This window comes from Heloderma suspectum, chromosome 2, assembly GCF_057233095.1.
Source record: "Heloderma suspectum isolate Gila_16-S chromosome 2, 16-S_ref, whole genome shotgun sequence".
In the NCBI taxonomy this organism is placed as follows: domain Eukaryota; kingdom Metazoa; phylum Chordata; class Lepidosauria; order Squamata; family Helodermatidae; genus Heloderma; species Heloderma suspectum.
In genome coordinates, this window is record NC_139459.1 from 125204322 (window position 1) to 125220781 (window position 16460).

General features: G+C 45.7%; 1 protein-coding gene across 22 annotated transcripts in view; it reads right to left on the minus strand.

Moving 5' to 3' along the window:
- Positions 1–15352, minus strand: part of SUSD1 (sushi domain containing 1) — an 81887-nt gene extending 66535 nt beyond the window's left edge. For 20 of the 22 annotated variants that reach the window (XR_014787819.1, XR_014787820.1, XM_084834708.1 and 17 more), the window contains exons 1-4: positions 15137–15352; positions 5428–5559; positions 3636–3791; positions 1566–1718 (exon numbers count right to left, since the gene is read on the minus strand). Coding sequence is in view for 20 of the 22 variants with exons in the window: in XM_084834708.1 (XP_084690834.1) it covers positions 1566–1718; positions 3636–3791; positions 5428–5559; positions 15137–15284 (589 nt within the window). In the remaining 2 variants the exon portion in view is untranslated. The other 2 variants (XM_084834704.1, XM_084834705.1) reach the window with 2 other exon arrangements.
- Positions 15353–16460: the final 1108 nt, after the last annotated feature.

Consider the following 16460-nt stretch of genomic DNA (forward strand, 5'->3'; position numbering starts at 1 on the left):
AACATTTCTACTGATGAAGATAAAACAAGTCTGGTTCTGTAAGATGTCTGGATCAGAAACTACCTGGGGACTATATGTAAGCCACTTTGGGCTCTTTGGAAAAAGAACTGGATATAATACGAAGAAACAATAAAATAATCTGAAGCAGCCATGTGAAGCGGGTGAAACTGTGAAATGTCTCATTTCTGAGTAGAGATCTGAGCCCCTGCTGCATTCGAAGCCATGGTGGATAATGATACTACAGCTAAGCTGTAGTTGCACCCGATCTCATTTTATTTTGGTTTTATTTTTCCCTGTCCCTCATAAGTCTTGCTGTAGTCCAGTGGTGTTGTTTGCATGTTGAGCGTACGCATGCACAAATATCAGTACAGGAATAAAATGACAAGAGGCACAGCAAGCAACAAAAGGCAGCATAACAATCTCTTTCTGCACCAGTGGATCAGCTTGTGAACGTCTCCATCCTGCTGCTTAAACTGGCAGGATGGGCTACTTATGATCAGATCTGCTTGAAAATGCATGCAATTGTAACCACTTGCCATCTCAAGTGGCAACACTCCAAGGACAATGTTCCTCATTAGACACCAATGTTCCTGCCAACACACCATGAGGAACAGAAAAGATACTGATTTTCTCGGAACAGAACCCAAAATTGGAGCTTCAAATCAGAGACATCATTGGAAGACAAAGTATGCCTTCCTGATATATGGAGTGTTATACTGCATGCAAATCATGTGCTCCCATCCTGCCTTCCTCCCACAACAAAACCTGTATACCTCCTGCTCCACATGAAAGCATGCTATCACCATTACATAACCTATCTAGCCCAATGTTATCTACTTTCACTGGTAGCTGCTCTTCAGGGTCTCATGCCCAAGTCTTGCTGCCTGACATCCTTTAAAGTGCAGATACCAGGGATTCAACCTGGGAATAAAATGTTTAAAATAGGTGCCAAATGCCCAAATGCCTGTCAATCATCCCAATGCCATTTTAGAACAATGGAACCCAAGTTCACTACTTAATGAACAACTCAGTAAAATACCCCTGCACGGTATTCCTTATACATTAAAGTGCTGAAGACTGAGGGCTCAGTGCTATCCAGATGCCCATCAGCCTCTGAACTTGGAGGTTGATGGGCATCCTATGCAGGGCGGGAGGAGCACAGAGGCAATTGTCACCTCTGCACACCTCTTGTCCTACATTTTTGCTAGATGGGCAATTTTGCTCATCTAGCTGGGGCTCTGCAGAGCGGGAGAGAAGGAAGCTGGGGTGGCTGGAGAATTCTCCATAAGCCAGCCACCCCACTTGCTTCCTGTCCCCACCCACAGAACTTCCCCCTTTCCTTCCTCTCCGAGCTCATAGTTGCGAACTCGTAGAGGCAGCCAGCACGGTTCTCTCCACGCCAGCTGCAAGGGGGAGGGGAGCTCAGACTCCTGGGTCTGAGGTCGGAGCACTGTTTTTGGCCTTTGATCCAGGAATCCGAAAAATCCTATCTCCCCAAAGACCCTGTCTAGGGGCCAGAGGATTGCTCTCTTACTCTTTTTTCTCCTTAAACTACAAGCTCTCACCTTTGCATGAAATCTTCTCTGTAACTGAATGAAATGGCTCAGTTCCATTTTCTAGTCGGTATCCTTCGACGCAGTAGCATTCATAGCTTCCAGCAGTATTCACACATCGTCCTCCAAGGCCACAGATGTCTGAGACTTCACACTCATTAATATCTAGAAAGCACAATACATTCATGAAATTATTTTATGAGGACTCATAGAAATATTATGAAGATGATGGTGGGATAGAGCAAGCACGCCACAGTGGTTGTTATTATTACCTATAACTTATATAATGCCACCCAGGGTAGATAAAAATAGATGATTTTTTAAATCCCCAAACCCCCAAACAGATTTTGGAAATTTAAAATTGGACTTTGTTCACTTAAATCTTTTTTTAAAATCATAAAGTATGAAATTTCTCTCACTTAAAAAATAACAGTTACAATTAAGTCACATCATAAACATGCTAAACCTACACTGAGAGTTTCATAAAAATGAAGTTGCCTACCAGTCAAACAAAGGCATTCACTTCAGGTTTTCATCTCATGAAACTACCAGCAATTTCTTTTTGAAACTTGGGCTTTCAGTTTCCCTGACTAAAGTCACATGTGCAAAGACACAGGATAGACATAGGATTAGTTCTGTGGTTGTGGGGTTGAGCCAAGCAAGGCAGAGGAGTTAGTTGAGACAGAAAGACAATATAGCAGGGGGGATAAAAATTGACACTTTTTTTTAAAAAAATGATTTTTTAACATTTAAATTGGATTTTTTTTCCTGCCCAGTAACTAACAAACCTTGCTTTGACCTATCAGTCATGGGCATTTCATTTTTGTTTACTACTTTGTTTTACGGAGGCCAAGGCTGGGCCAAGATAGAGTGAAGCAGATGAACAATGGAAAGAAAAAGAGAAGACAAATTGTCCAGTGTGCATTTTCTAATATTCTCATACTAACACTAAGACTGCAGTCCTATACCTATTTACCCCACTTAAAGAAATGGAACTTATTTCTGAAGAGATATGTATAGAATTGTACCATTAACCTCAAAGTGTCATGGGTGCTGGTCATAAGAGTGACCCTATGTGGGAATATTTTAAAGATACTTCCTCTACAGGTAAAAAAGGAGAGCATGCCAAATATATACAAGCAAAACCTGCTTGTAAGAATGAAACAGCGTAAATAAATATGGCTTAGTGGTCAGATTTTCACTATTGTTCAGGAAATATAAGAAAAAGTTTCAAAGGGAAACTTGATTTAAATCAGTGATTTTAAATTACCTTTTTTTCTTGATTTAAATTGCCTTGATTAAAATCAATCCCCCCTGCTACCATCAATGTACACAGCACTTCGCAGAGTAATGTACATGAAAAAGAAAGGCCTCTCCCTCAGGGAGCTTACAATAGTGGGGGAGACAACAAGGAAGGGAAGGGAGAGGCAAGTGAAAGTGAGGATGAGTATCTACTTCGTTTCAGCTGGAAATGAGGACTAAGACAATGGAAGAAGTGAAATTTAAAAAGCGAGAGGTGGCACCACGACAGTGTTTGAGGAGGATGTTCCAAGCAAAAGGAGGCAGCAAGGGAGAACAGGAGGGGCTATATAAGGGAGCAGGAGACTTTTGGATGGCTGAAGGTAGAAGAGTTGAAGAAGGAAAAGTCATGGGCAGAAACATGTCAAGAGATGTGGATGGGGCAAACTCATAGGGGAGAGTTAAAGTAAGCCAGCAAAGGGATTTGAGGAAGGGCATTATATACAGCATCAGATTTAGACCAGAAAGGACTGGGCAAAACTTCTACATCTGCCATGCACATGCTGTTTGGCCATGGGTACATCATAATCACTCACCACTGCACGTGTCCACATTGCAGTGCTTTTGCAGTTTTCCTTCTCAATTTCTGCTTCCTGGTTTCTTGCTATGAAAAGCAATGATTTAGCCATGGACGCACCATGCTCAAATAGCACAAAGTATGTGCATTAAAATGAGGAACAGCCCATAGCTGAAAACCAAAAGTGACTGTATCATATGCTTTTTAAAAAGAATGTTAAAGAAACCAGCCAAAAAATGCTAATGCCTTACATTTGCTGTACTTACCTCTACAATTTGTGCCATCATTGGGAATAAATATCTTGTTTCTACTGGAAGCCTGGAAGCCTTCAAGGCAAACGCAATAAAAGCTTCCATGTGTATTATGGCATGAAGTATGCTCTCCACAAATTTTGCTTGTCCCAAACATGCATTCGTCTTTATCTAAAAATATATTCAAAACATATGACAATGGTTAAACAAACACAACTCAATAAAAAGTATCAATATTATTCTCCACCAATATTATTTTCTACCGTTTAAAAAAATAATTAAAAGGAGATTTTAATTGCCAGAAGCTGTTGTTTTTAACTCTATCCAAGAGTTCACACATCACACTGTAAAACCATGGGTTAACTAACCCATGATTTCCAGCTGTGTGCAGCGTACGCAAGCCACTTCTGGTTTGTAGCAACAACCTACAAACGCTCTCAAAATTCCAAATGTGCTCAGTGACCTAAAAAAGTTGGTGACCCCTGGGCCTAATCTATTTCTCACAGTTGCTATGATAAATACGTTGGGGAGGGATACCATGCAGCCCCACTGTGAGTTCCCAGGAAGAAGGATGCAATAAAACTGTAATAAATAACATTTTAAAATATTATATAGAAAATTCATTAAGTTCACAGAGAAATCATAGGGTCCCTATCTGTGAAGATGAGACCACCTAGAGTGTCAGGGCTGTGGAGAAAGCTTTTGCACACCACAAAACCTGCCCCATCATATTATAATATCCTAGGTATAGATGTATGTTTGAGTAAGTGTGCCTTTTACTTTAAGACTAGAGCACTGACTCTCAGGCCAAATATAGCCCATCTGGGGTCCCAATGCTGCCCTCAGGGGTTCCTAGAGGGCCACATCACCTTCCCCTGGCCCCACCCCTTTCCCCCAACCACCAATTGTTTTGTGGTTTCCCAGCTTTTGCAGTGTTTTCTCTATTCTAAAAGGTTGAAATGTCTCTTCTAAGGCTTAGTTACTGGCAGTAAGAGCTTTAACCTAAAATATGCTGGTATTTTTGGCCCCACCCTCTTTTGCCTTTGGCCCCACCCACCACTGGAATTCCAGCGCTTCTCCAGAATTGAATTTGACCCCCAGGCTGAAAGAGGTTTGACACCCCTGCTTTAAGAGAAATAAATCCTTGCAGAGGACATTAGCACTACAAGGGAAAGGAAATGAACTTTGTAAGCTTGGACTTATTACTTTGCAGTTTGTTCAATAAAGTTATATTTGAAGCATGCCTGAGCAGTTTTTCACGAGCAACTGTCTACAATGGCAATGATGAAGCCCTGGGCCAGGCCTCTTATTTATAGCCTAGGAGCAGACCAGAGGAAATGGTTCCCTCTCGGGTCTCATCCAAGGCTACACCACAGAAAGCATCCAGTGCAGCCAATTGGCTCTCAGAGTGGGGCCTGGATTGTGGTGCAATCAATTAGTACACAGCTGGCCATGCAAGGGGGGAAGATCCTTTTGCTCCCTTCAAGCGATGAGGACAGAGAGCAGCCCCTAGTAAGCAAGGACTCAGCCCTAATGTTTGAAGCATGTCTGAGTAGTTCCTCGTGAGCAACAGCATGCCTGGTGATGACTGAAATGTGCAAGCCCACAAGTCTGTGGCCTACTCCTGTTTTATTTTACTTAAGGTTAAGAAAACTGGAGACATGACATCTGGACCGCTAGGCCTATGCATTATGATAATAAACAACTAATAGCATTTGGGGCAGAGACTACACGTTACAGTATTATTCAAGGCATACTTTTGTCAAGTTACCACAAATCGCATATTGGTTTGTAAAAGTTCACTTACCTTGACAGAAAGTCCTCCCATTACCCACAAATCCATAATTACAGATACAGGTATCTTTGCCGTCTCGTTTCTGGCAAGTGGCATTAGCATGGCAAGAGGCACACACATCAGAAAGTAAGTTGCTTGTGGCATCTATAAAAATAAAGCACTATAAATTAGGGTTGCAATGCACCTGACAGCTAGCATTCAGGAAGTTTTCACTCTCCCAATGAATCACACTCAAGAGAGTCCATGGAGCATAGCAAGGACTAGTAGACACAGCAGTCCTATTCAGGCATTTTGTTTCTGGGAGCACTAAACACATGAGGAGGAACACATTAGCCTTTCCCACCTCCATCGCCCTCTACACATGGAAGGAGACTTACTGAAGGAAAGAGCTTCCTCTGTCTGGTGGGGGCTCTCCACATGATTTGGAGCTCTGATTTTCCAGGGATAGGGAAAGTCACCTTTCAGAAAGTCACCCTGGCACATATACAGGGTGATGGGAGGGGGTGAGTTAACATGCTCCATCTCAGACATTTAGTGTCTGAAACAGAACTGAATAGGGCTATTGTGAGTTCTGAATACAGGGAGCTTAGGACCAAGGCAGATTTACTGACACAAGCATTCTCTCATCTCCAACCCGAGCTGGCATGCCTAGATGGGCCCGTTTCCACAATGCACTGGGGAAAGGGTACAAACAATAGCCGTAGGAATTCCCTCAGGAAGCCAGAAATAGACAGGGAGGCCTGAAATAGAGCATGGATGGCCGGCCGGCCTGTGCCAATATCAATGAGCGGTTGTGGCATACCTGTTCAGGAGCAGGAGGGCCTGCAGCTTGGTTGTTGCACTCAGTCCTACACTCCTACCTGCTCCTCTGGCACTCTGCTGTTGCCAGCTTTCCGGCTGAGTAAGCTAGAGACAAAAGCACCCAATTCAGTCATCTGAGTTATCCTAGAATTATTTCGTTAACTTTCAGAATGCCTTGGTGCCAGTTAGAGTTTACTGCCCAATAAAATAGCTGCTTCAGAGGAGCAATTTTCCTCAGAGCTACAGCAGGGGAGGAAAGGCTTAAATTCCCCCTCCACACCATCAAGAGATAATCCTGATAATTTTCTCCCCCACATGGCTGCTATTTGTCTTTTAAAAAAAAACACATGTATATCAAATGCAAAGACATCTAGTTTGGCCCTGACAGTGTCGTAAGTGACAATAGTTGATACTGTCTGGACACAAACCTGCGATAGCCCTCCTGAATGGCATCTGACAAGAAGAGCACCAGTCCCACTTGTCGCTATAAGGCTTGCAGAGAAGAAACCCCACAACAGGCCCTGCCCCAGGTTTGCCAACAAGCAACGTAGATTGTTCTGGGGTGTGCAGTCATAAAACGCAAGAACTGGCTCTTTTTACATCTAAGGGCGCAAGCCTATGCATGTTTAGACAAAAATAAATACATCCTACAACATGGTAGGAATGGTAGGACTTTCTTCTGCCTAAACATGCTTAGGATTGTGCCCTATATTTATTCAGTTTACCAGTGTTTTTCACCATCGCAATAAAAAAAATGAGATATGAATTTTCTACATCAGATTATTAATCTTTTGGTTCCTCCTATTTTTATCACAACCCACGTTTTCTCACAGAAAAGCAAGTAGCATCTTCTTTTAAAACTGTTCTCATGTTTTAAGGTTTTAGAGCAGCGGTTCCCAACCTTTTTGGGCCCAGGGACCGGTCCCGTGGAAAAAATTTTTCCCACGGACTGGGGCGGGATGGGACCGGGCTGCAGCAGGGGTGTGGGAACGCCCATACCTTGGGTCTGTGGGGGGGGAGGCGGTCCACACACACCCGGCTGGCTCTGCTCCGAGTCCGCAGAGCTGCTGGCCGGCTCCGGCCGCTGGCGGACTTCCGGCCGCTGGGACACAAATGGCGTCCGCGCGGATGCCATTTCCATCCCAGCGGCCAGAAGTCTGCCAGCGACCAGAGCCGGCTGGCTGCTCCGTGGACTTGCAGCGGAGCCGGCCAGGGCTGGCAAGGATTCAGGGGGGGGGGATTGCCTCCCCCCCACGGACCCAAGGAAAGGGGGGTTCCCACACCCTTGCTGCAGCCTGGTCCCTAACAGGCCACGGCCTGGTACCGGTCCACGGCCCGGGGGTTGGGGACCCCTGTTTTAGAGGATTTTTTTTTATTCTTATTGCTGCCCTGGTTTGTTTTGTATTTTTGTAAGTTGCTTGGAGTATAGGATTTCTATAGAACAATTACTAATAAGCTGAATAAATAATAATAAAGTATATATTACTAATAATAAATAATAATAAAGTATATTATAAATGCCAGTTTCCAATATGCCATCCCACTATCTCAACACTGTATTCTGGCATGACCCAATAAGCACAACCCTGCAGAGTTACACGGCTTAGGGCACAATCCTATGGCCACTGGTCAGTGGCTAGATGGCCAGAGGATAGGGCGGTTCCCTGAGAACTGACCTCCACCCCCTCCCACGTTGCCTCATAGACAGCACAGAATGGCCCCGTGCTCTGAAGAAGAGCACGGAGCAGCGAAAACGGGGCGTTTCTGGGGGCGTGCTGGGGGTGGCAGAAGTGCCGTTCTGACGCTTCCTATGTGTTGGCCAGCAGCGTCCCTCCCCCCGCTCTGCCTTCCCACAGCTAAATGGCCGAAATCCGCTATCTAGCCGTGAATACAGGGCAGCTGAAGCACGGAGGGGCGATCTCCTCCACACTTCTCCTGCCCTGCATTGGATAGGCAGTCGCCTCCGAGTTCGAAGGCAGCCGGCTGTTCCGATCGGATTGTGCCCTTAGTTCCTAATAACTCCCACTGAGTTCTATGGGATAAAGTAAAAATGCTGCAATTTGGGGCGCAATTAGGAAGGGGTCAAGAACTTCCTTCTCGCTCCAGATACTGAGATTATGAGGAATATTTGACAAGTTTAGCCTCTGGTGTCTTTGAGCGTATTCAGTCCTTTACTTTCTCCCATATAAATAAGTTGCTATCATTCATCCCTATGGGAAATAGGAAAGTGTTGTACTTGAGGAGTGTATGGTGGGATGGGGAAAGGACTGGAACTCTTCATCACTGCCCTGACCATCAACCCTGATAAACTTTTAGCTGGTAATAATGATGAACAGCAATAACTGGGCGGGAGGGGGGGAACCAGGCTGGATTTTGAAGCATAGGATAGGAAGAGGTGGCATGGGAAAGAGAGAATCAAATTCGAAGGAGAATAATATTCAGATACTTTTAAAAGAAAACACTGGATATAATTTTTTGATCTGAAGTGAATTTTATCTATCCTATCGCCTGTGCCCTTGATGATCGTACACCCCCGAACCCGGAGGCTTATGATCATCCTATGCAGGGCAGGAGGAGCAGCAGAGGCCTCCGTGTCCTCCCACCCTGCATTTTTCGCTAGACAAGCTTTTTTGCCCATCTAGCTGTGGGGCTTTGGAGGGGGAGAGGAGGAGGAGGCTGGATAGCTCATATCCAGGCCTCTCTGGTCTCCTCCCCTCCCCTCGCCTCCCCTCCCTACCCACCAAAATGCCCCCTTTTCCCCTCTCTGAAGTTGAGTTTCCAACTTGAGAGCAGTCAACACAGTTCTTTCCATGCCAGCTGCAAGGGGTCAGTGGGTCGAATCTCCGACCTCCCCCTTCTGAGGTCACAGCACAGTTTTCCAGCCTCGGAGGGGGGACTCCAAACATCCTAAGGCCCCCCCATACATTGTCTAGGGGCCATAGGATTGCTCCCTTATTTATTATTAACATTTGTGTACCACCTTATTTGCTAAAAAGCCATCAAGATGGTATACACCAATTTAAGACAATAAAAACTTAACACAATAAAAAAGAACATTTAAAACAGTAAAACATTAAAATAACTACATAATTTAAAAGGTAAATTGAAAAGATGCATTATTTATTTGCTATTAACATATATTAAATAAATAAATAAATACCTGCATGAAATAAATACCTACTGTAATGCACAATTATAGTACAGTAAGACAGCAAAAGAGCACCAAGGGATACATTTTCAAAACCCAGGAACACAACAGTGCCACTTTACATTCCCAGGAGCCCTGGACCTTAAACAGGCAGAAATTCAAAAGGTGCAGCTTCCATCACCACATTTCTGTGCCAGAAAATCTACTGTATTTCTGCCTGTTACAAAGCTGTTAATGGTGCACAACTTCTGTCAGATATTTTAAGATGTGCTGACCCTAACAGAACAGCACGAAGAGTGAGCATTAATACTGAGCAAGGTCCCAAGAGTTCAGTGAGTTTAGTATAAAATAGGAGTATGGAGTGCTTGGCTTAAGAACAGTGCTTCAGTACATTAAGGAGTGTCAGATCTGGTCTACCAATACATAGTGAAATCCATTAAGCTTCCTGTCAGTGTCATGCCCCCATCAGTAGACTCCTCCAAGAAGGAAGAGTTAGGGCCCCAATGGAGGATGATGCCCAGACCCTGGGACAGGGACCTGAGCCCAGGGAAGAGCCTGCTGAGGTCCCAGCTGCCCAGAAAGAGGGAGGGTCTGCCTCAGAAAAAGCTGTTGTTGTTGTTCAGTCGTTCAGTCGTGTCCGACTCTTCATGACCCCATGGACCATAGCACGCCAGGCCTTCCTGTCCTGCGCTCTCTCCCGGAGCGTGCTCAAGTTCATATTCATTGCATCCGTGATGCTATCTAGCCATCTCATCCTCTCCCGTCCCCTTCTCCTTTTGCCTTCAGTCTTTCCCAGCATCAGGGTCTTTTCCAGGGAGTTTTCTCTTCGCATTAGGTGGCCAAAATATTGGAGCTTCAGCTTCATTATCTGTCCTTCCAATGAGCAGTCAGGGTTGATTTCCTTTAGGGTGGACTGATTTGACCTCCTTGCAGTCCAGGGGACTCGTAAGAGTCTTCTCCAGCACCACAGTTCGAAAGCATCAATTCTTCGGTGCTCAGCCTTCCTTATAGTCCAGCTCTCACAGCCATACATTACTACTGGGAAAACCATAGCTTTGATTAGACGGACCTTTGTCGGCAAGGTGATGTCTCTGCTTCTTACTATGCTGTCTAGGTTGGCCATAGCTTTCCTCCCAAGGAGCAGGCGTCTTTTAATTTCATGGCGACAGTCACCGTCTGCGGTGATCTTGGAACCCAAGAAAGTAAAATCTGTCACTGCTTCCATTTCTTCCCCTTCTATATGCCAGGAAGTGATGGGGCCAGATGCCATGATCTTAGTTTTTTTAATGTTGAGTTTCAAACCAGCTTTTGCACTCTCCTCTTTCACCCTCAACAAGAGGCTCTTGAGATCCTCTTCGCTTTCTGCCATTAGGGTGGTATCGTCTGCATATCGGAGGTTGTTGATAATTCTCCCGGCAATCTTCATTCCGACCTGTGATTCATCCAACCCGGCATTTCTCATGATGTACTCTGCATATAAGTTAAATAAGCAGGGTGACAATATGCAGCCTTGTCGTACTCCTTTCCCAATTTTGAACCAATCGCTTGTTCCATGTCTGGTTCTGACTGTTGCTTCTTGACCCTCGTACAGGTTTCTCAGGAGACAGGTAAGGTGGTCTGGTACTCCCATCACTTTAAGAATTTGCCACAGTTTGTTGTGATCCACACAATCAAAGGCTTTAGCCTAGTCAATGAAGCAGAAATAGACGTTTTTCTGGAATTCTCTTGCTTTCTCCATGATCCAGCGAATGTTGGCGATTTGATCTCTAGTTCCTCTGCCTCTTCTAAACCCAGCTTGTACTTCCGGTAGTTCTCGGTTCGCATACTGCTGAAGCCTAGCTTGTAGGATTTTGAGCATCACCTCGCTGGCATGTGAAATGAGCGCAATTGTGCGGTAGTTTGAACACTCTTTGGCGTTGCCCTTCTTTGGAATTGGAATGTAAACTGACCTTTTCCAGTCTTGTGGCCACTGTTGAGTGTTCCAGATTTGTTGGCATATTGAATGCAGCACTTTAACAGCATCATCTTTTAGGATTTTAAATAGCTCGGCTGGAATACTGTCATCTCCGCTAGCTTTGTTGTTACTAATGCTTCCTAAGGCCCACTTGACTTCACTCTCTAGGATGTCCGGCTCAAGTTCAGTGACCGCACTATCATGGCTATCAGGGACATTCAGATCTTTCCTGTATAGTTCTTCTGTGTATTCTTGCCACCTCTTCTTAATCTCATCTGCTTCTGTTAGGTCCCTGCCTTCTTTGTCCTTTATCATGCCCGTCTTTGCATAAAACGTTCCCTTGAGATCTCCAATTTTCTTGAAGAGATCTCTAGTCTTTCCCATTCTGTTGTTTTCCTCGATTTCTTTGCATTGTTCATTGAAGAAGGCCTTCTTGTCTCTCCTTGCTATTCTCTGGAACTCTGCATTCAGTTGGGTATATCTTCCCCTTTCTCCCTTGCTTTTCGCTTCCCTTCTTTCCTCAGCTACTTGTAAAGCCTCATCAGACAGCCACTTGGCTTTCTTGCATTTCTTTTTCTTCGGGATGGATTTCATTGCTGCCTCCTGAACAATGTTACGGACCTCCGTCCATAGTTCCTCAGGCACTCTGTCTATCAGGTCTAATCCCTGAAATCTATTCCTCACCTCCACTGTATATTCATCAGGGATATGATTTAGGTCATACCTGAACGGTTTAGTGGTTTTCCCGACGTCCTTCAATTTAAGCCGAAATTTTGCAAGAAGCAGCTCATGATCTGAGCCACAGTCAGCTCCAGGTCTTGTTTTTACTGACTGTATGGAGCTTCTCCATCTTTGGCTGCAAAGGACATAATCAATCTGATTTCGATATTGACCATCTGGTGATGTCCATGTGTAGAGTCGCCTCTTGTGCTGTTGGAAAAGAGTGTTTGCTATGATCAGCGTGTTCTCTTGGCAAAACTCTATTAGCTTTTGTCCTGCTTCATTTTGTACACCAAGGCCATGCCTGCCTGTTATCCCGGTGATTTCTTGACTTCCTACTTTAGCATTCCAATCCCCTATGATGAAGAGGACATCTTTTTTTGGTGTTAGTTCTAGAAGGTGTTGTAGGTCTTCATAGAACCCATCAACCTCAGCTTCTTCGGCCTCAGTGGTTGGGGCATAGACTTGAATTACTGTGATGTTGAATGGTTTGCCTTGGATTCGTACTGAGATCATTCTATCATTTTTAAGATTGTACCCCAGTACTGCTTTTCCCACCCTTTTGTTGACTATGAGTGCTACTCCATTTCTTCTAAGGGATTCTTGCCCACAGTAGTAGATATGATGGTCACCTGAATTAAATTCGCCCATGCCTGTCCATTTTAGTTCGCTGATTCCCAAGATGTCGATGTTCAATCTTGCCATCTCATGTTTGACCACCTCCAGCTTAGCTTGATTCATTGATCTGACATTCCAGGTTCCTAAACAATATTGTTCTTTACAGCATCGGATTTTCTTTTCACCACCAGACACATCCACAGCTGAGTGTCCTTTCGGCTTTGGCCCAGCCAATTCACTCTTTCTGGCGCTACTTGGAAATACCCTCTGCTCTTCCCCAGTAGCATATTGGACACCTTCCGACCTGAGGGGCTCATCTTCCGGCGTCATCTCTTTTAGCCTTGTGATACATTCCATGGGGTTTTCTTGGCAAGAATACTGGAGTGGGTTGCCATTTCCTTCTCCAGTGGACCACATTTTGTCAGAACTCTCTGCCATGACCTGTCCCTCTTGGGTGGCCCTTCACGGCATAGCTTATGGCTTCATTGAGTTACGCAAGCCCCTTCGCCACAACAAGGCAGTGATCCATGAAGGGGCAGAAAAAGCTGAGCGCCCCCCAAGTCCCAGGGAGTGCCAGTGCCAGAGGAGGCAAGCCCAACTCAGAGAACTTCCATAAAGTGTCAGGTTGCAGCAAAGGCCTACTTGGGAGGAAAGTGGCTCCTCATGAGGAGGACTCTCTGCAATCCACATGAACAACTACAGCTGGGGCTTGGGTGGGGCTCTGTCAGCTCCATGATAAAAGGCCCAGTAGAAGATAGTAGAAGCTGCTAAAAACACTTATGTTTGATTCTAGCATGAGTCTGTTATCTTGCCTGCAGACCTTGCTCTATTGCCTTTTTGCATAATCTGTACTGTCTAGCTTGCTATTGTTACACACGATCTGACTTGGTGTGCTTTAGCTCTACTTGTCCCTGTGTTGTATTTTCAGCCACTGATTCACCAGCCCTGCCTGAGCAGTGAGGGAAACAGGACAGTGAGGGAGCTGGGAAGAGAGCAAAGGGATATAGAAAAGGGATGTCTGTGAACTGAAGTATGAGCAAGGAGGGCCTGGATATTGAGGTATGAATCCCTGGATACTTACTGAGAATGTCTGTAGAATAGCAGTGAGAAATATGCTACAAATGCTGAGGGCATTTCTACATGAGGCTTTTATTGTACGCGGTAGTGATTACTCACTCGTGGTTTTTTGTGAGTCCGTTACACAATGTCGTCAACCTCCAGGGCTCTTCCTGTGCTTTCTGGCCATTATAGCAGCATTATTCTCAATGCAGAAAACGTGATAAGAGATCGTATTGGCTTTGAGGTGTGATAAATTGCCAGAATCCTGCTATGTCACAGTGCCATCTATATAATATAATGAAACACATAGAACTTGCCCAGAAAGACTCCCCCCCCCCAAAAAAAGCACATGTAAAGCAGGCAATCTTAATCCCACAAGGTATCTGGAAGCCCTGGTGAGGGTGCAGGATTTTAGCCTTGTGTAGAGAAGCCCTGATTCTGGCTAGAGATCCAAGAGCCTAAACCCCCCCCCCGGGGGGGGGATGTTTGGGGGGAAGTGTGGTGTTTTTTTTCGTTGAAATTTTTCAAAAAATATTGCTAGGGGGAAATGCATTTACTCTTTTTTAAAAATGTTCTTCCCCAGGCACTCACAACTCTAGTTCTAACCCATGTTAACAATTTTTGGTGTGAATTGGGAATTACTTTGGCTAAATTAACAAGAACTATATGACTGTGCAGAAGAAGGTGGTGGTGCAGCACTGTGTTGTGTATAGTGTGTCAGACTAGGGCAGTGGACACCTGGGTTCAAACCCGTCATCTGTGAAGCTCCCTGGCTGACTTGGGGTCAGGCGTGTGCACGCACACACGCACATACTCTGTGAAACCTACTACGCAGGCTTGTTGTGAGGATAAATGAACTGGAGGCTTCCCTGGGCCCCTTGGAGGACGCGCAGGATAAAAATGTAATGGATAAGGAAGAATAAATGACAGAGGGTAGCCTCCTCAAGAGGGAGCAAGCTATTAATAATGGTGATAATGATAACATATCGTTAAACCTGCACCGTTCAACTGTTTTAAATGTTTATGTCCTTAATGTTGGGTTTTTTCCATCCTTGAGCATAAATGCTTGCTTGAAAGGTAGTACACGCAAGGTTAAAATGAATAAGCTGGAAACACGCTAGTTATCCTGAGGCCAAACAGGAATTCGTTTTTAAGGCGCTGGGGCCCTGCTCCGTGTTGAGATTACGCCCCACCTAGAAAAGCTCCCCTTCCAACGTAACAGCGTGTTCTGCGGGTGTTCTGACCTGGGGTTACTCGGACCGGGGGTGCTCATGCATTCCCCACATGGCCAGGGACACTTTCTTTTATTAGTACTCACCTGCCCCAGGGCTAACCTCTGGCGAGGAAAGTCGTTTCTGGAGCGCGGCCGTGCCGAATCAAGCCCTACCCCGCGGGCGGCCTCCCTCGAGGGCGGTACTTACCCAGCTTCTTCTCTTCCGCTGAAGAAGAGCGGGAAACGACGAGCAGCCCCAGGAAAAGCAGCAGGGGCGAGGGAAATGGCGAGGGAGGCCGGCGGCGGCCGGGCTGCCGCGCGGGAGCCGGCGCCCCTCCGGCGCCCCCCGGGCTCATGGCGCTGTCTCCTGCCGCGCCGCTTCGCGCCTCTGGAAGCCTCCGTCCAGGAAGGGCCCGGCTGACTCACGAGGATCTGTTAAGACACGCTCGTTCTCCACGCCCCCAGTGGGCTCGGAGTGAGCAGTCCCTCCCCGCGGGCCGCCATTCCCGCTATCCGGGCGGCGGGGGGACTCGTCCTTTAGCTCACCCGCGCCGCCGTCGTCCTCCGCCTTCTAAGCTAGCTGTTCGTTGTCTCGAGCTTCTTTTGCCGACTCGAGGGGTCGCCTGGGCAGACATCCCTCAAAGCGCTCACCTTGCCTAGCCCGCGACGCGGCGTAATGTCATACTCTACGTTCCGCCATCGCGCGGATGAGGATAGAGGTCCTTGCAACAACTCCGCTTCTCCGGTTTGGCCCCCGCGCCCGCCTCCCCGTGATGGCTCTTCTGCCTCGGGGTGTGTTGTTGCGCTTGGCTTAAATTGAAGCTGAGAGCATAGCTGAGCGCAGACAGTTGGCTTACTCACGTTTATTAATTAAAGGCAACAAGGGCCGTTGTGGCACCTTAAAGACTAGCAAATTTATTCTGGCATAAGCTTTCACGAACAGTATCCATGAAGTTATTTGTCTTTAAGGTGCCGCAGTTTGCCACACGTTAGAGGTACAAGTGTTACCTTAAAAGACTAACACACTTATTTGGGCAAAAGCTTTCGTGCCTGAATAATTAGTCTTTAATCATGAATTGTGGCAATACAAACATCATTGCTGATCACAGAGCACGTCAGTTAAGGCACCAGCCTTAGCTTGCAGTTTCCTGGGTTTGTGGAGCTTCTTCGGCCAACGTGAGATTGCCTTAACATTGGTCTTAAACCAGCAAGTCATCAGAGTGCTAAAATGAGACATTAGGGCTGAGAAATGCTGGGAATTCACACCTCTCATAGCAAGCCTTTCCCCTTATAGTCCTATGTTGTGTGAGTTGATCTGCTTATGAAAATAGGAGATTCCTGAAAAAACGCATGAAGCTACAAATATATTGTTCTTGTTCATGATTACTAATGGTTAACTACTATATTTAATCTCATAACTAAGCCCAGCTCAGAAGTAATTTTGTGTTTGCTTTAACGTTTGTTCGGGGTTTCAGTTCTGAGTTATTCTTTCCCAGAATATCATCTATCATCTTTGCATACATCATCCTTTC